Below are 26,841 nucleotides of genomic sequence, written 5' to 3' on the forward strand. Positions count from 1 at the left end.
TCTCGCTTGAGCGCGCTTTGCCTCCGTAGCTTTCCCTTCATTGCCACAAAAAGTTGTCCGCGAGTATAGCCATATACAGCTTTCATTGTAAAAAGAAAATCAAGAAAACGAAAGGTCGGCCGCGCGCAGACGTTCATGCGCTTGTTTTTGTCGAGACGGTGCGAGCGCCATCATGTGACCCTGCTCCACCAATAGGGAGGGCCCCGCAGACCTCATCGCCTGCCCTCGTTGGAGGGGTCCGGCGGAAAGATAAAAGAAAGCCGCTGTCTTCAGATTTATTCAGGTGGCTTAGTTGCAGGAGTGTCAGCTTGAGAAGGGGAGTTCCGCCAACGTTTATAGTTTCGCACGGTGATGTTGCGATAGTGGTATCTTGTATGCATTGTTTGATGTATCGGAAATACAGATACTCATACTCGTCTTCTCAGACGTATCATGATACAGATACAAGATACGCAAAGAGTATCTTTGATACTGCCCAGCTCTGCTGAGCGGTCCTGGGAGTTTTGCGCCGCGGCCGGGTGACGTACCTTAGTGGTACGTGCTGCCCTAGCCAGCAAGCAGGGGCAGCCTGCGGTACCAACGCTGCATGCCACCGACATCCTGTGTGACGAGATATCGAGAAAGCAGCAGTGGCCACCAAGGCCGGTAGGCGCTCGCCGCAGCTAAGCCCACTGGGAGTGAGGGAGAGAGATACGAACTGCGCGCCGGCTTCCGAGAGCGACACGGCGCCACCCGCATTCCAGCGTCACGCGACTGCCTCGCCGACGACAGCACGTCTCACTCCGCGGCGTAGCCTCGACGTATCTGCTCCGTCGTGGCGCACTGGTGACGTGGCGTCGCGACGATGCCCTCTCACACAAAACCTTGCGTAGCAGCAGGAGGTGTCCCATTTCGCTCGCTCATCTCCGTCGAGGCGCGCTCGTGACGTGGAGTTGCAGCCAATCGGTTGCAGCCTAAAGAGTAGCAAGATAGTATCTAAGATACATGTATCTTCAATACTGCCCAGCACTGCTTCGGAGCATGCCGTGAGTGGTTACAAGTGATACGAGGTAATTATTCGATAATTAAACAAACGGTTATTAATTACCTGCTAAACTTTCCATTTCAGCGGGATCTTCCAATGAGAAAATTGGAGCGACCTCTCCATACAAGCCATATCGAGTTTTCGACAAGGAAAAATGTAATTACCCGCGAAACTGTGGCACAACGAAACTCAGTATCAGAGCTTCGTTATGCCTGAATAAATCAAGCCGGCTAGAGGACTCTTTGTCCCCACCCCGTTTGAAACGGGATGCCAGTAAACATCATCACGATGATCATCGAAGCGCGAAAGAGGAGACCGGTTGCTACATCACGCGTTTCCCAGCGTTTGGACGTACTTGTATTTCGGAGGGCGTCATGCATTTCGGAGGCCACGCGCAGGATTCGCGGCGGTGCCGCTTGATGGTGCCGAGTATCTTCAGGAAAGCGTGAAAGAGGAGTCCCGCGGAAGTACACGCTTCATACACAACTCGTTTCGACGGTGGCCGTACGTTGTTGCGTCGCTATGTTTAGTCATTGCTAAAAGCATTACTACCGAATGTCATCCGGAGATGTGTGCTGCCAAACTTATTACAGCGAAGCAGATAATGGCTCACTATTCGATGGTCGCGTCCGGCATTAGAAAAAAAGAAACTCTCATTGGCCGTATGCTGCATGTGCGATTGAAAGCGAGCGAGGGCGAGGGACGCGCGCTTTCACGGGGAGCGAACGCACGGCGGAGAGCAAAGGCGACTTCCCAGTGGAAGCGGAGTGGTGGGCGAGGAGGGCATCGAGGCACCCTACACTGTGCGTGTACGTGCCCATTATTTGGCCTGCACTTCCTGCGGTGAGCCGGAGACCATTGAACATCTCCTGCTGGCCTGCCCGGCGTACCTCCAGCAGCAGGGCCCACTCCTGCAGGAGTTCCGCCGCCTGGGCCTCCCCTCTGGCAAAAAGGAAGATCTCCTCTTCCCCGGCCGACACCACCTTTCTGCACTTCGAGGCGTCGTGGAGTACCTTGACTCGTCAGGGCTCTCCGCACGCCTCTAAGACATTTCTGCAAGCGGGAAGGCCGTGAATCCATCCCGGGCCTGACAGGCTCGAAACAACACCCCTGCAGACTCTGCAGCACTCTACGGCCTACCACCTCGGCCGACACGTGCCGCCTCAGCCTGCCGGTTTGCCCCGTCCAGCCATGGTGACGACTCCACACTACCCCTCTTTCTCTCCCACTTACCCCTCCCTGTTGGCGCTGAGCCGTGCTCCCTCGAGGGCTGCAGAAGATAGCGTCAACCTTTCCCTTTCCTCACGAACCACTTACTACTACTACTGCGTGCCCATTCTTCCACTGCGGTTCATGGGCGCAGCCCTGTCGGCCTCTGCCGCCTGTACCGCCGAATCTTTCTGGGCTCTCGCCTGCCGCTCCCCTAACAGTGTCGACAACGGCGTGTAGCCGTTCCGTCACGTAGCCAGCGTTTTGACAGCGGTTGTTTGTGGGCACACAAACAACGCGCACAATTGTCGACGGCGGCGGTTTGCCCGCGTTGGCACGGAACGCCCGCGGCATTGGTGACTTGTTTATGAAGCGCGTTCCAACCTTGCCGTACACCCTATGGCAGTGTACCGTAGCGACCATTAGGTCACGGTTCCTGTGGTCAATATATATATATATATATATATATATATATATAGTTCATTATTTATTAGTTCAAGTAGCCAATTACGCCATCACATCTTACTAGTCATAATTGGAAATACCAAATTCTCACCATAGTACAGCTTCACTGGTCTTCCATCTCTACCCCAGTGGAAGAGCTGACAGTTTTTTTGTGCTGTGTTTTCTGTACACACAATAAAACATGTCCTGAACGTTATTCTGATTGCCGTCTGCATTCAGCGGGATTATAGCTGCTTGTCTGACGAGTTTTACCATTTGTTGTGGCCTCCAATACCAGGTTTCTTTACTTGCTTGCTGGCTACATTTAGCACCAGCAAAGCTCACATCGTCCCTGAGTCTATATCGCGCATGAAGCTACACGTAGACTAGCTGTTTAAAAGTATGGCTTTTTGGGCTAGTTGGTTAGATACACCGGAGGGAGTCGTAGCACTAAAGGACACGTACAAGAACGAGAGAACAAGACGAGCGCTCGTCTTGTTCTCTCCTTCTTGTCCGTGTCTTATATCGCTATGGCCTCCTCTGATATAGCTATTGGAGCGCACGCTAATCAATCTCACGGCAATGGGAACAGCCTTAGGCACTTTCAGGCCCGCAGAAACGGCTTGTGCTTCGAGGATTGCATCAGATTTGCCAAGATGTGGACCAGATTCACCAGCACGCCATGGAAAAGTGGAATGGTGCTTTCTGAATATGTTTCATACTTGTGCTATGTTATGGTTTTTTCTTGCTCTCATCCCCTCTCTTTTTCTGTATCAGAATCCTCATATAGTATATGGTCACGGAAAAAGTGTGGAGCCCAGGAAACAGAACAGAGCAAGAAGTGGGAAGATGGGAATATGGCGATGTGAAAACACATGTGGTCGAACGCCACCTAAATGCCAACATTTTTTTGCTTCTGCGACGAGGTTTCTCGTCGTTGACAACTTTGCTGGAACGCTAGGTATAGGAAGGCACTGCAAGAGCTGTCCGTAGCACGGGGCTCACTCGCGATCATGGCACGGTCCTTTGTCTTCCTCTTCAGTCGGCAGATACATAGGGGCGCGTCTGCTTCATTACACTTCTTACGGTGGCAGCGCCGAGATTTGCGTTCGCCGTGTGGACATCGCGTGACGCGGTACGTAGCACCTACTGCTTTCTTTTTTGTATTGTTACATCATATCTGCACACAGCCTGATGGATTGTTTGCTTTGCATCGACGATACTGCAGCTTCGAAGCGCCGCGTCAGTGGCCTACAACCAATAGAAAGTTGAAGCTGCAACGTCCGCTTCTGCCAGGCGACATTTCAGCCAAGAGTCCTAAATAGTACTGCCGCTGACACAACAGCCGTTTTCGAAGTTGCCTAACAAAAGCGGTCTCATGTGGGCGCGTCATGTTGGCCAGCCTTCGAGCTTCGATGACATGTCACCATGTAGCACGTTCCTGCATTCGAGGTTACGGCTGCGTTGAACTTGTGGGACTCAGGAACATGCCTGCATAGGCTTTCAAGTGCCTAGAAACCCTGCCCAGTGAAAGTTCTGGCGTTCACGACAAGAATTTCGAGCATTTTGCTTTCCGCTTTGACAACCAACACCACCTGTAAACTCAAAACGGTGTTGAAAGGGGCTAGTTGGTGGCTGTTCATGCTTTCTCATATCTCTATGTGCGAAATAACAACGTGTTTCCCTGTTTTCTCGTCCCCATCTTTGCGTACATAGCCCACGAAGAAAGTTTGGTGCACCACCTGAAAAAAGTGTATGGTGTCATGCTAAAGTGCCGCCGGCAGCAAGGAGAGAACTTATGACACCTAGGTATCGACGTGCAATGACCCCTCAAGTCCAAGGCTTTCCATAAAGCTTTCGAGTGTTTATTTCGACGTCAGTGTTTGTGCATACGATTGCCCATGAAGACGTGCAAAGGCATTTTAGAATTCCCATTGCGTAAGCTTTGTCCCTGTTGATACGAGCGCTTGGAAAAAAGGGCCGCAAACAATACAACACTTGCATGTGGTCCCAACGTTTCAGAACGGGTTCTTTACGTATACCATGGATACCCGAAGTTTCTGGTCATCGCCAAGTCACTCCTACAGCCTTTCACAGTCGATGAAAACAAGACTTCGTGTAAAATGACAATCGACCGTTTCACGACGGGCAACTGTAAATTTCAAATTAAACCAGAAGAACGTTCTCACCACTTTTGTTTACGGTTTCAAATGAAAGCTGTTGTCATCGTATATCTGTGCGGTCTTGCTGCCATTCTGAACTTATAAAAACTGTTCTGGTTAGCACAACCAATGTGAGCGCAACCAATTCATTGATTGCTTCAAAGCGTGATGCCACACACCACTTGTGACTTGCACGTGGGCCTCTTACAACTAACTTTGCCTGCCTGACAAAGCAGAGACATTTTCGCTGGTAGTAGAGGTTTTAAATAGATGTATTGGCCGGGCTGTTTCACCGACGTTGGCCCATTTTCAAGAAGAGGCTCTAGCCAACAAGAAGAACACAGATTTCAGTGCCAATTATTTAGGAGCCGTTCTTCTGCAGCGTGATTCATCTGGCATGGAGCGCCCTGTCTGTGGCCTACGTCAGCCGCCGACTTTGCGTGCCTGAGATTAGACATTGTTCATTAGAAAGGCAGTGCCTCGCGATTGTGCGGGAAATTGAAAAGTGCCACGGTGAATTTTATGGACGACATGGCGGAGCACATAGCAAGAGGTACTGTCTCATGTGCCTTCCATATCGATATCACTGGGCCTACGCTATATCAAATTAGGAGATGGCCTATCGACAAGGCCTTATCGTCCCACTGTTCATCGTTGTGCCTGACATCGCTCTAAAATGGCTGCACTCAAAAGGACATTAGGCTCCTAAGCTTTCACGTTGAAGCTTGGTGCTTTAAGAGCGTGATATCTCTTTCTACATCGCAGAAGTAACAAGCACATAACCAGGCTGCATGCATCATCGTAAATTTTAGAGCAGAACGCCGATGCACATATTCGTGCATTAGTGATGAGCCAACTACGTATACCATATAGCAAACATCTGTCCGTGAATTGAAGGAATACTCACCCTGTAGGAGTGTTCATATTCGATTGCCTCCAAAATATCACTTATCATTGTTGAAAGAATCATGCCGTGAACAATGCATATAATACCTGGAGCGCATGCGCCGCTGAGTCGTTGCTGAATAAATATGACACACAACAGCACCTGTTGGAAAAGAAGATACCTCAATACAATAAAAAAATTCCTTCCTTTCTGCAACAACTTCAAGGAAGTAAAGATGGTATAAAATCTTAAAAGTTCGCTACACTTCAAGTTCAAATAACAGTGGGTACTACGAATTTCGATTATAAGCTAGACAAGCTTCATTTTGTGATGATATATTGGTCATTATGTGAAATTGATGTAGCGTGTCAGTGTATTGTTGCCCTACATTGTGAACATGATAGACTGACGCGTTGCGTGATAAGCACACCCACGTCACACTAAAAAAATTGTGCGGATGTGTCGCATAACGTCGCGTAGAAAGAACAAAATGTAGAAGTTTGCTTTTCTTGTGATTCCTTCGGGATGAAATATTTCACCACCTTTACGCACAAGCCTGTTAATTCGTTTCAAGTCGTGGCTCGCTTTCATAAATAGTAATCCTTGCGCTCAGGCAGAAATGTGACCAAATTGAAAAGGCTCAATAGTAATATTTGTTACGTATATCCTAATAAATGATTCTGTTGTATAACCGGAAGATTTCGAAATATGGCTGAAAATGTTAACACGAGACGCCTATAGGCACTAAATGAAAGTTTGAAGCATCGGACACTGGAGCATTCGAAAAAAATTGCGCAAATGAAATTATTATTTTACTGTGACTTAGGTACATGTATTATAGCGTATAGTTCTTGGTTGTCTCGGCTACGCATCTGCGCGACCTGACGACTAAAATACCGAATACATATAATTTTGCCACAGGAAAGTCCTCTGTCATGAAATTGTATCCGTCTGACCCACAAGAAAATATCGTTTACTCAAGAAGTTCTGTCAAGGCTCCCACTAATTTAAAGCAATAAGCATACCTTATATAGCGTCCATACTTTAAAATGGGTATTATAAAGCTCTTTGGTTCGGTTTCGCTTTCTGCCCTTGCTCAGGAACTACCGGTACTTTGGTCCTTGATTTGCCAGTGCAGCGAACGTAGCTTTCGTCTCATTTAGATTTCACTTCGTTCAAGGTCAGTTTAACGCGAGTTCACGGTTCTCTAGCAATCGATACATTGAATGCTCTCGGTAGCAGACGACATGGCTCAGCGCTGGTTGATTTATGGTACGTGGACACGAACAGCTCCCATTTTCTTTACAACAGTTACTCTAGCTCGCACTAGAGCGTCAGGTAACATGTATATTTTTAATGGTTGTCAGGGCGCAATAATAAACACTTCTAAAGCTCTAAATTGCATTTGATCTTATTATATGTTCTTCTGCTACGCATTGTGTTTAAAAAGTGACATCCACGGCTATTATTTTATTCCCACGACGTTGTGCTACCCCGATAGCAATTATTGCGATAACGAAACCAAAATTCAAGCAGAGTACATCATCTGATGTCTGTTCATGTGAGTCAATATTTCTTAGTTTTGGATAACGCTTTATTGAAAGACATATACGTGCATATCAAAGCCGAAGCACGTGCAAGCATATGTGCAATTCGCAGGCCTGTTTATTTGCAGGTTACGATGTGTCCATGTTTTCGAACACTTGCGTGACTGCGCATAATAACGGGTCAGTGGACGGTAAAGTAAGACGCGTACTTAACCTAGTCCGTGTTGACAATTCCTGTGGTGAACACGTAACCCACCGAATCCCGACGTTGGTATCTCATCGTCCAATACCGGGGAACAGCTGTGAAATTCCACTGCCGACAGACCTCGTACTGATGATGTTCGCTCATTTATATCATTTGCAATAATGCGCATGCCACCAAAATCAACCTGACTAATCTAAAATCACACGTAGCACACAGAATTTAGTTACACGGCCCAGTCGACCGGAGTTGATTAGCTATTTGTGAGAGTTAAGGCTGCGGAAAGCCTACAGGGTGTGTGGTACGAGTTAGGCACTACATATGCAAAAACAGGACAATATATCTTTTTACTTCGGGAGCCGAACTTGCAGAAAGCGACAAACACTGAAGAGAAACAAAGCATAAGGGAAGGTAACGGTAATGTTTTGTTGAAGTGCAGAAATAATAGGGACATGAAAGTGGGCTGGAAGGATAACTTGCCGCTGGTAGTGACCGAACCCATATCTCCGCATTGCGCGTGTTGTGCCCTACTTGATGGTGATGATCTTATTGACATCCCCTTAGAAATCTCACGTAGCCTGCTTGTTCTAACGAGGTTTTATTACGTCTATCGCAATGAAGCATTTCATCTATCTCACGTTGATTTTTCTTTTTCGTCATTAAAACATTTCTCCTCAGTGTAACGACTCCGGTTCTATCAATATCTTCCCTGCTTTTATTCACCGTCTCAGTACTCTAAAGTTTTGATTTGAGTTGCTTATCTCGACTGCTGACCAGTTAATACTCCCCTGCGCATAAAAAACTGGCGCTTCTTGAAGGTGTAAATTTATTATGGGTCGAATATCTTGGCATTCGATTAGGATGTGCGCAGTCGTTTCGGGACTTTTGCTACAGCAGGAACATGTGTCATCCTGTTGGGAGTATTTGCTTTGGGAGTTTCTTCTTTATAGATCAGAATTCCTGATTTATCACTGGTAAATTAGGGCCTAGATATGTCGCTTCATTGTCACATGAATTCGCAAATCTGTAAATCCCTTGCATTGTCTACTCGCAGGTGCCATTCGCATACATCAGGACTCAGGGAGCCTCTGTTGCATCCTTTAAATCAAAACTCATTTCAATATTTTCCAGTCTTATTTTTATGACCTAACATGAAACGCGAAAAACAATGCAGACAGAGGTACTCCTTGCCTAGGTTTTCGGTGAATTCCCGTTATTTGTTTGCATTTACGGCCATCCTAGGCGAATTGCATGTGCTTGGTTGTCTCAATATATCCTCCTCAGCCGTTCCACGAAATCATCTATGCCCTAGTGCTTCAGAATACCTTATAGCAATTCTTTATCTTCATTGTAGTAATATTAAGCTTCCTTAATATCTAGAAATGCTATCTATAAATGCATGTTTTGAGCTATTTATATCTTTATGCAGTGAGTTAGCACAAATATATTATCCTCTAATCGCCTGCCTCTGGGCGTCTTGCGCTGAAGCTTGAGGTATAGTAGCGGCGCCTGGTGGCGGCAAGAGAAATTATATCTGGGTAGTACCAGCTTAGGTAGTGTTGAGCACTGGCTGTGGCGAAGCACGTTTATAGCCCGAGTTTTACGTCGATTCGCACTTTTTTCGGCCCTGTTGCGAGTGCGAAAAGGCTCGTCACTTCTCAGAGACCGCTCCGACCACGCTGAGAGCTGGCCGCAGCCTAGTTTAACGAAAACGGACTCTCCGTGTGCCGTGGGACGTAATGCTGGAGGCAGAAGGAATCGGCGACGCCGATCCGGAGAGACCTAGCTCAGCCGCGAAAAAGCGTCAGCGTCATTACTGCCGCGTCGTGAGCTGCCACGAGCAAGAAGGCCTGAATCCCAACATCAGATTCTACCATTTTCTTTCAAGGCTTCACGAAGCGGAGCGTAGGGCGCGCTGAATAACTACTATGAGCAGCACAGATTTGAGAGTTAAATGTGCTCATCCTTGACCTCAAGCCAGCACGTTGAGGCAGCGCAGCAAGGCAGTATTGATTACAGCACATCGATGTTCGAGCGCTGTTATCAAAAGCTACATCAAGCGAGCAGCGCACGAGCTCACGCTGCAGCGCGATTCAAACGTAGTACGTTAGTGCGAGCTCATATGCATTGCATCAGTTATTTATCAGTTGCTAAAGGGACAGATGGCCGTTACTACAGCGCAGGCATGACTACTTGTTTAGCAGCATGCTGTCAACAAATATTGCAGGAGGCCCACCATTTCGCGGCATGCTGAAGGAGGGGTGCCGTCGCGGCGCGTACCATCGTGCGCTCGACCAGTTCGTACACCGCGGCAAGCTGAAAGACCGCTGCCGTCGCGGCGCGTACCGTCGTGCGCTCGAGCAGTTCCGTACACATGATCTCTGCTTATCGCTGCTGTGAATTCCTTTAGAGCAAGCATTTGCTCGCGTTTGTGCGCCTGAATCTAGCAGCGTGCAAACATCACCTGAAGTTCAACTTCGTACGTGACTCGCTTCACTTGCGATTGACACCGCGCTAAAACTTCGCCGCTTATTTCTTGAACGGCGTGTGCGTATTCGGCGTTGCATAATTTCTTGCCTTTACGCAGCGTGCCACCCCTGAAAAAATCTTCGGCGCCCGATATTCGCTACAGGCCATGGTACAACACAACCGAAAGTGGCGGGTCCGTATTGTAAACGTTCTTTCCGAAGCTTGGTACTACCCAGTTTCCTATTGAGGGCGCTTTTTAGCACCATTATTGCAGCACCCCCTGGGCAACGCAGAAGCCCCATAGTCTGAAAACATTCTGTAGTACCCCCAATATATCATTTTTCTCCACCCACTTCAATAGCTTAAATTGATGGTTTGCATTGCCATATATTATATCACTGACGTTACGGTAACTTTTCGTACCAGCTCGTCTTATCCTTGTCACCTTTGCATTTATAGATAAGGTTCATCCTCTTTTCAAGCCAATCCACTCACATTTTCATTCTTTTAATCACTTGCTTTTGGGCCTAAGTCAGCTGTGCTGTGCTCTTTTACCCAGCTGTTTGATTACCTGCACTGCAATTTCATCTGATCCCATCGCCAGTTTACTGGGGACATTTCGTCCTGTGTTTTTTTCAATATATGTTTTCTACGTTAGCTTTTGAGATGTCAGGCTTCTCTGTTGCATCTGATGACATAAGAACTACACTTTCTTTCTTTGCCTAAGTTATCACTATCAACGTCTCTCATTAGTCTCAGCAAGCCCCCTCCTTCGTAGATGTTACCTTCTTTCTCCCTGATGAACGTTTGCGAATATTTAGTTGGCAGGCTATTAGGATGGTAGCGCGTTAGCATGGTCCCGCGTACCGTATTAATTACCGGGACCCGTTTTCCCGCTACCATTTGGGGGGGAGGGTTAGCTAGTACCGTTTGGTAGCTAGTAGCTAGTAGCGTACGGTAGCTAGTACCGTTCAGGGCCACGAATGTGGAATGACGCCAATATACATGGCTGGAGAGGAAGGGAATAGAGGAGATGGCTGGGTTAAGCCCAGGAAAGAGGTGTGACACCGAAGGAGCGTAATAGGCAGATTGCCGCATGCTAAATGCGGAGAGGCAGGTCCGGCCCTCACCGGCGATAAATTGTCTTTTCGTATACTTTCATTTCCCATTATCCTATGGTCTCTACCTTCTCCTATGCTTTCTCTAGCTTCATTGTGACTCACTTCGTATCAATATGGCCAACAAACATCGAGCGCATTGTTCTCCCTTGTTGTTCTTGCGCATCTATACCTTGCGACGCAATTTACTTCAGCGTGCGAGCGCGGAGTTTCGATGTCAGATTGCGCCTGCGTAGTCGATAGCGATTAGAAAAGAATACAAAATTTCGGTGAAGTAGCCTCTTCACCGAAATTTGGGGATGTTTTCGAGACATTTGGGGCTCTTTTCTAGTCTAGAAAGCTTCACTTCCTTCCTTTTGCTACGGGCTCATTTGTCATAAATACGTGATCGTCCGCAGCAGTCGACAGCGTTCGTTCATCACTGCACTTATCGATTTGCAAGGGCCACGAGGCACGTAGGTGCCGCGCTATACACTTGCACGACGTGAACTCGTACGGTACCACACACATCGCACTCTCAAGAACTGGTTCAGAAAGCGTCGCCAAATCGATGAGGCCTCATGTCACTTAGATGTGTAAACAGGGCAGCTAATAGAACTAACTAAACAGTGAAGTAGACTGAGGTTTGGCTGTCACAAATATCGCCTGCAGTACAAATTCTGGATTATTTTGCATGATAGGAGATAGCTTTGCTAGCTTCTGCGAAGCACGATACAAAATTCGGGCGCTTCTGCAGGCTGGCCTTAACAAACACAAGGTCTTACATGCCGGTGCTCTCGCGCGATCCAAAATAATCCCAAGGCTACTTACGATTGTGACGCAGAACAGTAAGATGAAGACGACGTCAAAGATTTGTTTTTCAGTCCAGCTAATGCCTGCGGTCTCGTTGCACAAAGCGTAATATATTTCGAGTATAAATGCAGAACACGTCCCAGCACATGATACCTGTAGCGAGATAAAGATTTGAACCAGAAAAGTAACACTTTTTATGGCCATCAAACAGGGATATATTTATAGTTATTTATTTATACAAAATACCCCTAAAGGCCCTCGAAACCGAGGGTATTACATATAGAGGGGGGGGGGGGCACAAATACAACAACAAAAGGAACACATGTGGCACTATACTAGCAAGTTAGAATTTCGTTATACAGTCACAACACTATGGAACACTATACAGATTAATAACAGCTATACAACCTACAAACAAATTTATTTTAAAAAATACGAGAATCATCATAGAATTGTAAGGAATAAAAAAAAAAAAAACCGATGCACATCTAGATAACAGTTTACACAATTATTACGCTGTAGTACTAGCAGACAGTAGCTTTAAAAATTTATCATGATCTGTGGTTGTAGCAACACGTGGAGGCAAAGCGTTCCAGTCAGTTATAGTGCGTGGAATGAATAAATGTGCATAGTTAAATGAGCGACATGACACGCGCTTGACTTTGAAAGGATGGTCGCGTCTATCAAAAATAGCAGATGGCAAACAAAAAAAAAAAGTCGTTATGAAGAGTCGAGTGATGATACAATTTATGAAAAAGTGATAAACGTGCAATTTTACGGCGGAGAGATAGTTCTTGAAAGCCAGCACGTTTCTTCAATGCTGTGATATAGGATCTATATTAGTATATCGGTGATTAGCGAATGTGTTTTATGCAGCGAGCTTCACCCACGGCAATTCGGTTCTTTAGTTTCGGTAGTACATTTGGTTCAATCTATAGCACAATGTGGCCCAACATAGCTGCTACGACAGACATCTACTTTGTACTTGTCGCATGTCAGAACAGAACAACAGGTTAAAATAATTCGTGACAAAAGCAAGTAATGAACCTTTGGGAAGCGCATAACCAAAATACGCTTCTTACCAAGTATGCAATGTCCATGAGAGTAAACAATAGAACCTTTCGTGACTGTGTTGAGCCTGGCTTGATGAGTTCCACACCAGCCAAAAAACTGCATCCTAACGCTGCCAATTTCAGAGCTTGGGCTATGTTCAGAAATGCCATTGTGTCTGTAGGAAAGAAAAAAAGGTGACACGAATGTATTGCATTCAAATGCAAATTCTTTTAATGTTGCACACTCAGAATTATGGTAACACGTACAATGTGAAAATTCCAAATGAACTCCTATTCATAGCCTTTATGGATCAGTAATAAACTTAATTATTTTCAGGCATTTTAATAGTACGTTAAAAACCAATAGGTCCTACTAAAATAACGTATTTGCTTTTGCTTGTTGGAAAACAAAAAAAGCACACATTTCTAATCCTGGAATATTTATGAGCCCTTTGGGTCCTCAGTTATAAGTGCATGTTACAAGAAGGTAATTCATTTGGTATGGTGCTGCATTAGGCCAAGTATATGAGAACTAGAGCCAGTGCACACATTTTTAAGTTTAAAGTTATTACATGATATTATTTGAAATCGTTCAGAATTGGTTTTAACGAAGTGAACATTTTATTGCACCTAAATGAATTATAAGAAATGGTCGGCTCTTTAATCTTGTTTGCACCTCCTACTCGTTATAAGGGTCATGTTAGTGCTACCATTCACATGAAATCGTTAACCCCTCTTTAGTGAAACCCATTTCTGCTATCACGTGAGCAATCGTCCTAGACACTCAACTATATGAAGTGCGCTTAGTATGACTTGACATTCACGACACCATATAATTTTGGATTATTGAATTTTTTTTAAATTTTGCAGTCGTGTTCATAGGAGTGCAAGATTTCTTCACAGAGCACATGCTTGTCTCTCAAGCACTGTTCAAAGAATAAATATCTTCAAGAAAAGTTTCCGAATATAGATCAAATGGTACAACTTCCCGTGGCCCTAGTTTGGGCTTTTGTACGCAATTCAGATCAACGTGAGCCCTATTACTTCCTTTGCAACATGACACTCTCTTTCAACGCTTTTCTGAGTATTAACATCAGCCGAAGTGTTGCTAGAGTTTTCAATGGGCATCGCCATCATCATAATCACTGATTTCAATACCGAAGCACATTATGTTTTAGGTGTGATGACCAGCATTTGTTTCAATAAATAATCCAATTTCCGCACCTTGCAAGAGGCTATTTACAGGCTATTTACACTGAAGCCAGACAGCCAGGCCCACAATCGCTCGCACCAGGAGCACAGACACACTTCATCGTCTTTCGCGCGGCGGCTCGTCTCTTCAACATCTTTCGATGTTATCGTAATAATATGACAGAGAGACATTTATTGTTATAGAAAAGCTAAAAACTTGGCCGGAATGAAAGTTCTGACCTGCCCTATTATTAAAAACAGACCTTTCAGGTTTTAATCATCTTTTTGCAAAAGGTTCATGTGTTGGCAAGTACGAATTGTAGAAGATCAGCTATTTTTTGTGTCCAATAGAAAACGCGATGCAAAAGAAGAGAGAAAAGTTTGCAAACAGCTAAAATGCGGCAACGCTTCTCATAGATTTCCTGCAGAAAGAACTGAATAGGTATCCATTATTACGATAGGAACCACGTTATTTTAGAACATTTTTCAGACACACAGGAAAATTAGTTGATGATGTGTTTTAGTTGCGATCGCTTTTTTGCAGGCTAAATGAACATACATATAAACAAAACACATGTCATGTTGCTTTTTTTTCGTACAGAGTGAGATGATTCTTGCACGAGCGTAAGGCTGTCAAAGTGAAGTGTTTATGATATTGCATAGATGGGAGCATTTCAGTAATGGGCCTCCCCAACATTCTCATGCGATAAAAATAAACAAAAATGTATAAAGCTGCGTTGGACGTACGCGTGAACAATCCAGTTTGTCTTCTCAAGGTTAGGGCAAATCTTAATGGGGAGCTCTTCCGCAACCATTTTTACGCGAAGCTTCGCAACATCTTCAGAGTACGGCGGTTAGAATACGTACACAGCTGCTTATCATGCACGCATACTGTCCGGTCATCGAATTCGCTTGGTGGATCCTGCGCAATCAGGAGGCAGAATCTACGTGCCGTAACGTACTTCTATGGCAGTCAGTGCTAGCGCGGCTGAGGGCTCGCTATTCTAACAAAAGTGGCGTTGGGAAGTGACTGTAGGCGCTAAGTATGTTATTACATAAAACGTTAAATCAAAATGTGTGTAAAGTACGCAAGAATTGGGCTTAAGAACGGCGAATTCACGAAAAATAATGAGGCAGAGGCCCTAACACATTTTAAGCAGTGGGTGCTTAACATCTGGAGAAACAGCCAGGCAAGCTCTAAGGGTGAAGTTGCGGTAGCCCCATTGATTGCCACGACGCAAACTCAGGTTCAATTGCACGTCTGCTCTTTTTACTTTTTTTATTTCGGCAATTGCTTTGGACGCGGCAGATTCCTTTTCGTCATTCAGATCTGACACGTGCCAATGATAGCCAGCAGCTGATCCTCACGGCCGCTCCACAACCACATCTATTGTACCGTCAGGCAATCCGTATAGTGCGTTTATTGCTCAGTTTTTAAACCAAGTTTACTGCCTCATTTTCACATCTGCTCTGTAGTGCATTTAAAACAGCGCAATGAACATACGCTAACGCGTGGCCTGACTGTCCAATGAATGTAGTTGTCTGGCAGCAGTGGGGACACACTGCTTGCTGTCATCTTGTCTTTTCAGATGAAAGGCCACAGAAGGTATTTGCCACGTCAGGCAAACTGTCACAGGCAGAAAAAGAAACGAAAAAAAGCGATTTAGTGAAGTGATAACGAAGTTGGGTACCAAGCGTAGCCATCTGAGGCTTTACAAAACGCTAATAAAACGGCGGTCTTGCAGTTGCTTTTCTACTTGTTTTTGTACTTGCGTGTGCTGCGCCGGCGTGCGACTTTTTGCACTTGTAAAATGAATTGAATCGCAAACTGCTGAGCTTTCTTCCACATGATTTTGGTTGATTTCAGCGCTTCTGAAGGCCAATATTGGATACTTTACTTGCGTTATACTGTAACCTTGTATCTATAACGCATTGAACAAAAGCAGCCACATATGAACGTATGCTTTGTTAGAAAAGCGAGCCCTCAGCACGCTGGTAGGGTGAATGGGAACGGCCAAGTGAGCTATTGCATGCATATTCTCGATCACGTTTGCGTAGAAACCAGCCTACATAGCACTCACTGCTTTAAGTAGACGAAACAGCATCAAAGCGTAAGTGTTTACGGACACGGCCGAACATGCCTTTATATGTACGCAGAAGTTCGGCGTCTCATACAACACCGTAACTCACATTACGAAATTCCAAGTGCTTATTAGTTGGTCTGCACAGCGGTATGATTAAAGAAGTCTCCCAAAGAACACTCACGAAAGAACTGCTTGTCGGCGACAAAGCAAGCGGTTACCCACGCCTCTTTGAGAAAAACTGATGGCGACTTGAGCGGCCAACTGTTCGGGGAAGAGTTGCACAGCTCTGCTTTGGTTAGTTAACATTTCTGCTAGTTTGGGCATCGCAGTTTTGATTTCAAGACATTCGTACTTACAAATTGTTGCAGCAAGAACGAATTTCTGCCAATTACTTCAGTGAATCACTAGTGGCGCGTATTTGCTTCTTTGGTCATGAGCTCGCCGATCCGTGCCCCCTATAGGGTTAGCTGCAGCGCCGCACACACGCAGAAGGAGCAGTGACCCGCGGGGTAGCTTGTGTTTAGTGCCGTTCAGCATGCTTATGCACGACTTCTCTTAACGTGAATTATGCCATAACCAACGAGATACATTGGGCGTACTTCAAAAAAAAAAAAAAAAAAAGCTGCCGGATTATTTTAGCGTACAAGCAAGAAAAGTTGAACTGATACGTCGGACACAAATCTTTTGCCACATCCAATATTAAAAGCCTCATCTTTCTAACTTCAGATGTGCTGTTTTGGTAAATTGATACTGTACAATTTTTCAGGCACCTAGATCATGTGAATACAAATGGCATCCCTCAAATTTAAAACGTTAAGCAGCATAATTTTTATCATCACTGCACTATTGTTAACTGTGCTGTCCTAAATAGCTGATTTCCCATTTTATATTATACATTGGATTCATAACAAGCCTTCGGATCAGGATCTTACTTTGTTTAATTAACCTTCTTAACCCCCTGCCTTTCCTTCTGGTCTCCGAGTGCCTTTTTTGCATTATAAAATGCATGTGCAAAGAACAATATATTAATTTTTTTATTTATAGCTGACAATATGTGCATGAACTAAGCTGGCCTTGGCCCACCTGCCTTTGAACCTGCTATATCTTTTACACCGCCACCACTAAGCACCAGCGTTAAGAGTGCGTCGGCCGAGTGAGTGAGTGAGTGAGTGAGTGAGTGAGTAAAAACTTTATTGAAAATAAATAAAAAAGGCACGCTGGTTGGGGCCCCTATTCCAGGGCTCCACTGGCACGAGCGGCTCGCTGGATATGGTCCAGAAGAGCGAATTGACTCTCCCAGCCCTCGTCCGCAAGCCATGCCTCCCACTGCCTATTGCTCATGAGTGGATGTTTGAGTACTATTGGGCTGTCTATGTGCGGAGGGCACTTGGGACACTCCCATGTGATGTGTTTTACTCTGGTTATGTCTGTGCACCACGGGCACTCGTCACTGAACCTCGTGGGGTGTATTCTGTGTAGGCTGGGGTATGTATTCGTCTGAATACGACGCCAATCCCTCTCCTGTTGGCTGTTTAAATTCGAGTGAGGATGTACAAAACGTCTCCGCTCCTGCTTTTGCTGTAAAAGGATGTCACTAGAATTCGGTGGAAGGTCGTCGCTGGGCCCCGCCGTTTCTCGGACGTTTAATCCTCGAGCAATACGGTCTGCCCTCGCGTTCCCTGCCTGTCCCTCGTGTGCGTCGGCCGAAGGGAAGGCAAACACAGCGAAATGGGTTTACCTTCGCGTTTGATGATTTAGAAGTGGTAATTGAGAAAGTAATAATGCTGTGGTAGTCGCTTTGCACAATTGTTTTGAGCTTTTGTCACTATTCCCATTACCTGGGCAGATAGATATAAAGGTGCCAAGGATCATTCGCTTGTAACAAGTTATTAAGTCTACTTACTCCTAGACAAAATACAATGCGAAAGGGCACGATGAGATGGATGGAAATATTTATGTCGTAACTCATAATAAATACTAACCTTAATGTCTTGCACATTACTGATTGCAATGTTAACACATCCACAAGCCTCGCAGCATTTCGACATTAGTGTACTGTTTTCAGGAAAGAATTCACAAATATATAGATGTAAAGCTACCAGAATAGATTGCCCTTGCGCAAAAGGCTTTGTGCGTAGCTGTTCAACCATTAATATCTATTGCTATTGATGTGAGAAAGAGCTCAGAATTATCAGGAACTTTAGGCTACCTATAAGCCTAAAGCGACATCATGCGACATCATAAGCGACATCATGTTGAAAAAAATCACCGCATATCCACGACGTGAATGATGATCAGTGGGCGAAGCACCGGGAGATGATGCGGGTAAACCAGAGCTACGGAGGAGAGAGAAAGAGAGCACAGGTCGGGAATGAACGCCCGTACTAACGTGGCTACAGCGGCTCGACGGGGGACAAGGCTCGACCCTAAGGAGCTTCGCCCCTAAAACGCGCAAAGCTTTTGAGGAATTATTATCGCGAAATGCGATTCATACTACAATGTAAAAACAGCTTCCGGGACGTGTCAGCGACATTAATTTCCCGCCTGAATGAAAATAAGAATATAATAGCAGGAAATCGGCAAGTTCACGAACACCTGTGGCACAGATACAGCGAGTGGTTCATTCGCCTGTACCCGAGGTTACAAGACATGCCCTGGATATACAAGGGTACAAGTGCTCTGAATCATCGTACGCTTGTGGCTGTTGAATTATCGTTACAGCGAAGGTATTTTTTCCTCGTTATTAACCTTTAACCACAGTAACGCAGTATTATTTGCGCATAGCTTTGAATTGCGCCATAGACACATTAAACATTTTTAGGCCATCAGAGTAAATGTTTTAATACTCATGACCTAAATACAGTCCATATAACTGAAGAGCGGGGAAGAAAGTAGGTGTGGAGTTAGAGGGAAGTAAACACACGCTCCCTACCAACTGTAATGTAGTGGCAATGTGAGAGAGAAAAAAAAAAAACTAAAGAGTGTGTACCCCTTTGAAATGCCAAGAAAGAAACAGGAACTTCAGACCACCAAGTGAGTCGGCGAGCGCGAGATCGGGTGCGAATACGCCTATAGACCCCAGCATAGGTAACGCTTAAATATTCGCGTTACGCACTCTTAACCATCCTGTGAGTTTTTTTTTGACGTCCTGTGTTCTTTTCTTTTTGTTCTGTACACTTGATTTCAAATGTTGCTGATGTTTTGTAGGATCTCATGGCTGTTGCTATGGGTCTGCTGTATCGTGTTTCATTGCCATTTCAGCCTTTTCTGTACGGGCGTTCTTTGACCGAAGGTTCATACGTTCTTTGCATCTCGCTGGGGACCCTGAACCACTCGAATCTTGGCCGAGCTTTTACATCGCATTGGCTTAGACCTCCTCGGCCCTTTTCCGGTATCTACATTGGGCACCAAGTGGGTTAATAGATACGGGACCCACCAATCCATTTAATGCGCTCTTCCAAACTACGGCCCTAGAGATGGAGAACTTGTTCCTAGACGCTGATGACATCAAGTGCGTCTGCTCTCTATTCAGATGAAACTTACCACTTCCTACCATCCATAAACTAACGTTGGTCACCGAGCGTTTGAACTGAATTCTTAAGACATTCTTAAGGGGAGATGTGGGTCTTTGAAAAAATTTTTTAAACGATTGTTCGTTGAGCTATGGTGCTGTTAACTTCTATATATATGGAATTTAATGTGCTTATTTGAAATACGACGTCCATTTTTCTTTCTCTACCATGGTTCTAATTTTATGCAAGTGTCTTTTAAATATCTCCTGCAAAGATTTCAAAATATATTATGCTTAGATTTCGCTAAATAGAGGACCAATGGCTTCTGCATGGTTCAAGGAACGCCGTAAGACCAACCTTATTGCTCTGCCCTACCAAGAACGTGAGTTGCGAGGTTTCTAAGTTTAAACACGAAACAGTGTTTTTCTGGTGCTTAAATTCGAAGTCTCGCAACTTGTGTTCTAGGTAAGGCAGAACAATAAGGTTGGTCTTACCGCATTGCTTGAACCATGCAGAAGCCATTGATACCCTGTTTAGCAAAATCAGAACAACACATATTTTGCAAAGCTTAGCAAAATTATTTAAATGAAGCTCACAGAAAATTAGAACCAAAGGAGATAAACAAAAATGAACTGCATATTCAATATAAGCACACATCGTTACATATAATTACAACCATTCAGCACCATATCTCAAAGAATAATTTTTTTCTACAACCCACTTCCCCCCTTAAGAGTGCACTCGGCGGCACGGCCGTGACAATGTTGGCTCACGTACATTTGTGCATGCAGATTGTGCTCGGGTGCTGCTTCATCGGTGGCGGATCTGTGGAACGGGTGGATGGAGTGCACCGTTCCGCGAAAGCGCCGCTGATCTCCCCTACGTACATCGTCGACCAAGGCTGTCTTCACAACGCAAGCGCCGTTTCTGGCAAGCCATGGTTGAAACTGCGCGTTGACAGGGTCTACCGCGCACCTACCTCGGGCACTCTGCCGCCACTAAGAAGATATCGGCATGACGGATTCTTTGGCTTAAGAGAAGCTGCGACAGCGACGCACTTCAGTGGACTCGGCGGTGCAGCCGCGACAATGTTGGCTCACGTACCTTTGTACATGCAGATTAGTGATAAGAAATATGTTTTTCGTAGCGATTACCTTTGTGTGGTCGTGCTGCCGTGTCCACATACTATTGTGAGGTGTATAGGCTAAAGTTTCTCTTTGGCTGGGTTGTTGTCGTCGTTATCAGGGGATGTATAAAAATATCCTGGCCCTACTAACGTGGAAATGATCAAGGAACTCCATGAAACGCAGAAAGTGATCTTGGGTAAATTTACTGAAATTCAGGAACAACAGGCCTCTGCTGAAGCAAGGTTGGTTCAAATGAATACGAGGCTTTCTTCCATAGAAGAAAGTTTGAAGGAATTCGATACTGTTAATAGCCGACTACCTAAAGTTGAGGTCTGTCTGCATGAACATGACCGGAATTGAGATGGTCTCAACCGAAAGGTTGATGAACTTGAAAACAGGTCCAGGCGAAATAACTTGATCATACAAGGAATTAGAGAAGACGGACTGCAAACTGATGACATTTTGTTAAAAAATGTAAACGGTGATGTGTTTAGCGGCATTTTGATGTTAAAAATAAATGCAATTGAGAGAATCCATCGACAACGTAAAAAGATTGAATGTAGAGACCGACCCACCTTCCTGAGGGTGACTGATTTCAGAGACAAATCTAGGCGTCATTGCTCTATGCTCAAGGGATCGAATATAATCACCAGTGAGGATTATTTGAAAAGGATTGTTCACATACGGAAAAGTCTATGGGCTTCTACATAGGAGGAAATGTCAAATGGAGCAAAGGTTAAACTTGTATATGACAAAATGAAAGTCAATAATGTCCTTTATGCGTGGAATGATATCATGGAAGAGCGCTATGAGTGTCAAGCACGCCATCAGGATGACCCCGCTTAAATTTTGTAAAGCAATTGCTTCAAGATGTTGAATGTGAATGCAGAAGTATACTAAATAAGTTCGAGGATATCGAACCTATGGTCTTAGAGCATGATCCGGATATTATTATGATTACTGAGACATGGCTTCATAAGATGTATTAGATAGCGAGGTAATTCACAACTCTTACGTAGCGGTTAGGAATGACCGGGATGGTAGAGGTGGGGGGGGGGGTGCGTTAATGATTCGCAATAATATTGCTACACGCGCGTGGCATATCATTGTTTGAGCGAGGCGCGGGGGCGCCATCACTCAAGAAAAGAGGAAGAAGAACGAGCTGGGCTTGTGCGGTGAATCTAACCGGTCAGCGCTGCAACCGCTGTTGGAAATATAACCTGTAAATAGTTGCTCGTCTTACTGACTCGTCCTTCACGTAACATTGTGGTGGAGGCGGAACGTTCACCGTCCTCGCCACGGAGCTCCGAAGTGGCCGCACCGTTGTCTTCTCAGCCATGGCTTCTGATGGAACCACCCCGTCGCCACCTACACCTGCGGCGCCAACCACAACGCACGTTACGGTTCGTAGTCTCTGTGATGCTGGGACATTCTCCGCCCAAAATGGCGTTGAAGTCGACGACTGGCTCAGCATGTCTGAGCGGGTTAGCCGAAGCCACCACTGGGGCCCTACCATCATGCTTGATAATGTGATCTTTTATCTAGACACCGCGTGTCTGGGACACCGCATGTCTGCTTTCGCACCCATGAGGTCGAGCTCTCCAGCTGGGACATTTTCAAAGAGAGGCTTCGCGACCTATTTGGCAACCCGTCAGGTCACCAACACGCGGCGCGAAAAGAGCTTGCTACCCGTGTACAGTTGTCGACCGAATCGTCTGTCTCCTACATACAGGAAGTGCTCGCAGCTTTGCCGGAAAGTCGACGAACACATGACCGAGGTTGACAAGGTGGGCCATATCGTAAAAGGCATCGTGGATGACACCTACAATTTGATCGTCTATAATGACGTTTCTACTGTCGACGCTATCGCCAAAAAATGCCGCCGCTTCGAGGTAGCCAAAAGCCGCCACGTCGTCCCACAGTTTTCCCTGCTCCGGAACACCCCTGCGACGTCCTCTTGCTCCGCTCTTACCGTCACAGGTCCATTTCAAGAGACCGTCACGCGTATCGTTTGCCGTGAGATTCAAGCGGTGAGTCCGGCCCCCCTCCATCGGCGGCCCCTAGACGGTACCTTTGACCAAGCGGCACCCACTATTTCCGTTATTCAAGCAGTTGTGCGGCAAGAAATTGCAAACCTTGGCATCCCTACCGCCTGCTCTGTCTCCCGACCTGATTCGGCACCCATTCCCATGTCCACAACCTGCAATGACCAGTATCTCGCTCCCAGGACACGCAATCCTGCTGAATGGCGCACCCCAGACGACAAAGCGATCTGCTTCCGTTGCCACGGAGTTGGTCATGTATCCCGCCACTGCCGCACCACCTGGATGCCGCCATACTGGAGCTCATTCCCTGCTACTCGCCCATACACTGACGCTCGCCGTTACTGACCTCGCCGTCTGTACCCTACTGCTGATGCTCCTGACAGCAGCTCCTCCGGGCGATCGCCGTCGCCTCAACGCCGTCGCTCCCCGTCACCCCAACCTCGCCGCTTTTCCTCGCCAAACCACCGGACGGAAAGCTCTTGGAGGTAGTGCTGCATCACGTTCGTCCTGTCCAAATCCTCCGTTGACGCTCCTCACGAACTCGAATCTAATTGAAGTAGACGTAGATGTTGTCCCGTTGACGGCATTCATTGATACTGGAGCCCAAGTGTCCATAATGAGCGCTAACCTATATGTCGTCGCCTCAAAAAAGTTCTTATGCCTGCCGGCACTCGAGCCGTATGCGTCGCCAATGGCGCCACTGTTGCCGTCAGGGGTATGTGCACTGCTCGCATTAAAATTCTAGGCCGCCAAGTTCCAGTCCTGTTCACCGTGCTGACCAGTTGCCCTCATGACCTAATCTTCGGGCTCGACTTTCTGACGACGCATTCTGCCCTCATCGACTGTTCAACCGGTACGCTGTGCTTCGAGCTTCCTGTTCTTTCAGATGTTCGCCGCGAACAACCGAACAGCCTGTGCACTAGAGCTTTTGTTCGTTTACCTCCAAAAGCCTTAACCTTCGTCGAATTGGCCTCAGCGGCAACCGTGCCTGATGACGACTATGTCGTCGCACCTATTCGTGGTGTCCTCCTGGCGCGCGACATCTCTGTGCCACACTCCGTCGTTACCCTTGCCGCTAATCGGATGTGTCCCTCCCCGTTGTCAATTTTGGCTTGACGAAGCAATGTTACCTGAAGGGATAGCGGTGGCCACGCTCCGGTCAGTGACAGACGACAACGTCATTGCTTTTGCAGCCGACGCGTCTCCAGATCCTCCTGATTACACGCAGGATGCCTTGAACCTCGACAGATCGGCCATTACGTCCCATGGTCACTCCGGACCTCGCTCCGTGACCAAGCAGCCACCCTACATCGCCTTTTGATTTCCTACCACGATATATTTTACACTGACAATCGACCACTTGGTCAGACGTGCCTTGTTAAACAGCGGATAAACACTGGTGGTGCTGTTCCCATTCACCGCCGACCGTATCGCGTGTCCATGGCAGAGCGGCAAGTTATTCAGCCGGAAGTAAACAAGATGCTCGACAAAGGCATTGTTGAGCCCTGGTCGAGTCCTTGGGCGTCGCCGGTCGTGCTCGTCAAAAAGAAAGATGGCACGTGGCGTTTCTGCGTTGATTACCGCCACCTAAATCGAATAATTACAGAAGGACGTTTACCCTTTACTACGAATCGACGACGCTCTTCATTGTCTTCACGGTGCCAAATACCTTTCGTTCATCGACCTTCGATCTGGTTATTGGCAGATTTCCGTCGATGAGCAAGACCAAGAAAAGACAGCTTTCATCACTCCAGATGGCCTCTACCAATTTAAGGTTATGCCGTTTGGTTTATGCAATGCCCCCGCCACGTTCGAACGGATGATGGACTCTCTGCTTCAAGGTTTCAAATGGTGCACTTGCCTTTGTTACCTCGACGGTATCTAGGTAACAAAGTGACGCTTGAGCCGCTCATTTGAGACGCACATTTGAGACGCTCCTTGAGCGCGTCGCAGCTATCCTCGACGTCTTCCGCAAGGCTGGGCTCCAATTAAACTCATCCAAGTGCCACTTCGGGCGCCGACAGAACAGTGCTAGGCCATCTCGTCGATGCTGCCGGAGTACAACCCGACCCGAAGAGGGTTCGAGCACTAACGGATTTTCCTGTACCTCAGTCTGTCAAAGACGTCCGGGGTTTTGTGGGGCTCTGTTCATATTTCAAGACAGTTCGTGAAATATTTCGCAGCAATCGCTCGACCGACTGAACTTCTGAAGAAAGACGTGCCTTTTACGTCGGGTTCCCCTCAGGCTGCCGCATTTTCACGCGTTATCGCGATTCTCAGCAATCCACCGACCTTGGCCCACTTTGACCCGTACGCACCCACAGTGGTGCGCACTGATGTCAGTGGTAATGGGATCGGCGCCGTCTTAGCGCAACGCCAACACGGACACGACCGTGTTATAGCCTTCGCTAGCCGGCTCCTGACAACTGCAGAGCGCAACTATTCGATTACCGAGCGCGAATGTCTTGTTCTGGTCTGGTCTGTTTCAAAGTTTCGCCCATAATTATATGGCAAGCCCTTCTCAGTAATCACTGACCATCATGCGCTCTGTTGGCTTTCGTCGCTCAAGTATCCTATTGGCCGGCGCGGTCGTTGGGCCCTCCGACTACAAGAATATCTCTACACAGGGCCGTAGAAGTCGGGACGCCAACACCAGTATGCAGATTGCCTCTCTCGCTACCCAGTCGAAGGCCCGACCTCTACGTCTGATACTGACACCGACGCCTGCGTCCTCTCTGTTTTTCGATTGCTCATGTCACCGACAAGCAGCGCCGTGACCCGTGCTTGCGTATCATCATTGACCGCCTGGAATCTCCACTTGCCGACAGTTCCCTTCGCTTATTCACACTTCAAGATGGCGTAATCTACCGCCACAACGTTCACCCCGAATGCCCAGCATTACTCCTTGTGATCCTTAAACACCTTCGCTCGGCTGTTCTCCACGAACTTCACGATCTCCCCACTGCCTGTCACCTCGGTGTGTCACGTACCTACGACCGGATCCGCCGACGCTTCTTTGGCCAGGGCTTGCTCGCTCCGTTCGAAGATACGTAGCTGCGTGTGAGAAATGCCAGCGACGTAGGACACCATCGATGCTCCCTGCTGGGTTCCTTCAACCACTCGACATTCCAGCGGAGTCATTCATTCAGGTTGGTTTAGACTTGGTCTTTTAGATGCGAAGCAGCTTATGGTCGGGGCTAAGTCACTCCCTCCCTCCCTCCGCCGTGCGGTGTCCACACCCGCACTGCGCATGCGCATCCTCCTCCCCTCCTCTCGCGTCCACACCCGCACTGCGCATCCTCGTCCCCCTCCTCTCCTTGCCTCATCTCTCCTCTCGGCATTCCTCCTCTCCTCTCCGACGCTCCTCTCCTCTCTGGATTGCGCAACGAATGGCAACGCCTGCGGCTCCGCGCGCGATATGCGAAGCAGCTTAGGTTAGAGGCGCGACCGTAGGCGCTGCATACTCCGCTCGGGGGCGCCACAACGCGCAGAACTGTTCTCGACACCGTCGGCGTTTTATCCGCGTTCGCACCGAACGTGCGTGGCGTTGGTGACTTTTGCCGGTGCCTCTGGGGGCGGCTCAGAGATTTTCGACGAGATCAGCCATTACTCGTCGAGCAGCGTCGGAAATCTTACCTACGCAGCGCCGCAATGAGTGCCACGGACAGCTCCAGCGTCAAACGCCAGTGTCAGCGCCGTGGTCGACCCCATGGCTGCTTTGCATACTACTCAGGGTTCCCCTACGGGAAGATGGTGTAATTTTTTTCCTCTTTCTACCTCTGGGAATAGGTGGATCGCTGTGGCCACAGATTACGCCACGGGCTACGCCATCACCCGAGCGCTCCTTACAAGCTGCGCCACAGACTCGCCGATTTTCTTCTACACGACTTGATTTTATTACATGGAGCTCCGCGACAACTTCTCAAAGACCGTGGCCGAACATTCCTGTCAAAAGTTATTGCGGACATCCTGCAGTC

General features: G+C 46.9%; 1 protein-coding gene across 1 annotated transcript in view; it reads right to left on the reverse strand.

The window, feature by feature from the left end:
* LOC119462321 (multidrug resistance-associated protein 1-like) overlaps positions 1-26,841 on the reverse strand; it is a 110,370-nt gene that overhangs the window by 78,273 nt on the left and 5,256 nt on the right. Inside the window, exons 2-4 of the mRNA XM_049672930.1 lie at positions 12,936-13,081; positions 11,872-12,006; positions 5,747-5,887 (exon numbers count right to left, since the gene is read on the reverse strand). Of these exons, the coding sequence (XP_049528887.1) occupies positions 5,747-5,887; positions 11,872-12,006; positions 12,936-13,076 (417 nt within the window). The 5' untranslated portion in view covers positions 13,077-13,081. The remainder of the gene's footprint in view (positions 1-5,746; positions 5,888-11,871; positions 12,007-12,935; positions 13,082-26,841) is intronic.

The sequence above is a fragment of the Dermacentor silvarum genome, chromosome 8, assembly GCF_013339745.2.
Source record: "Dermacentor silvarum isolate Dsil-2018 chromosome 8, BIME_Dsil_1.4, whole genome shotgun sequence".
Taxonomy (NCBI): Eukaryota; Metazoa; Arthropoda; class Arachnida; order Ixodida; family Ixodidae; genus Dermacentor; species Dermacentor silvarum.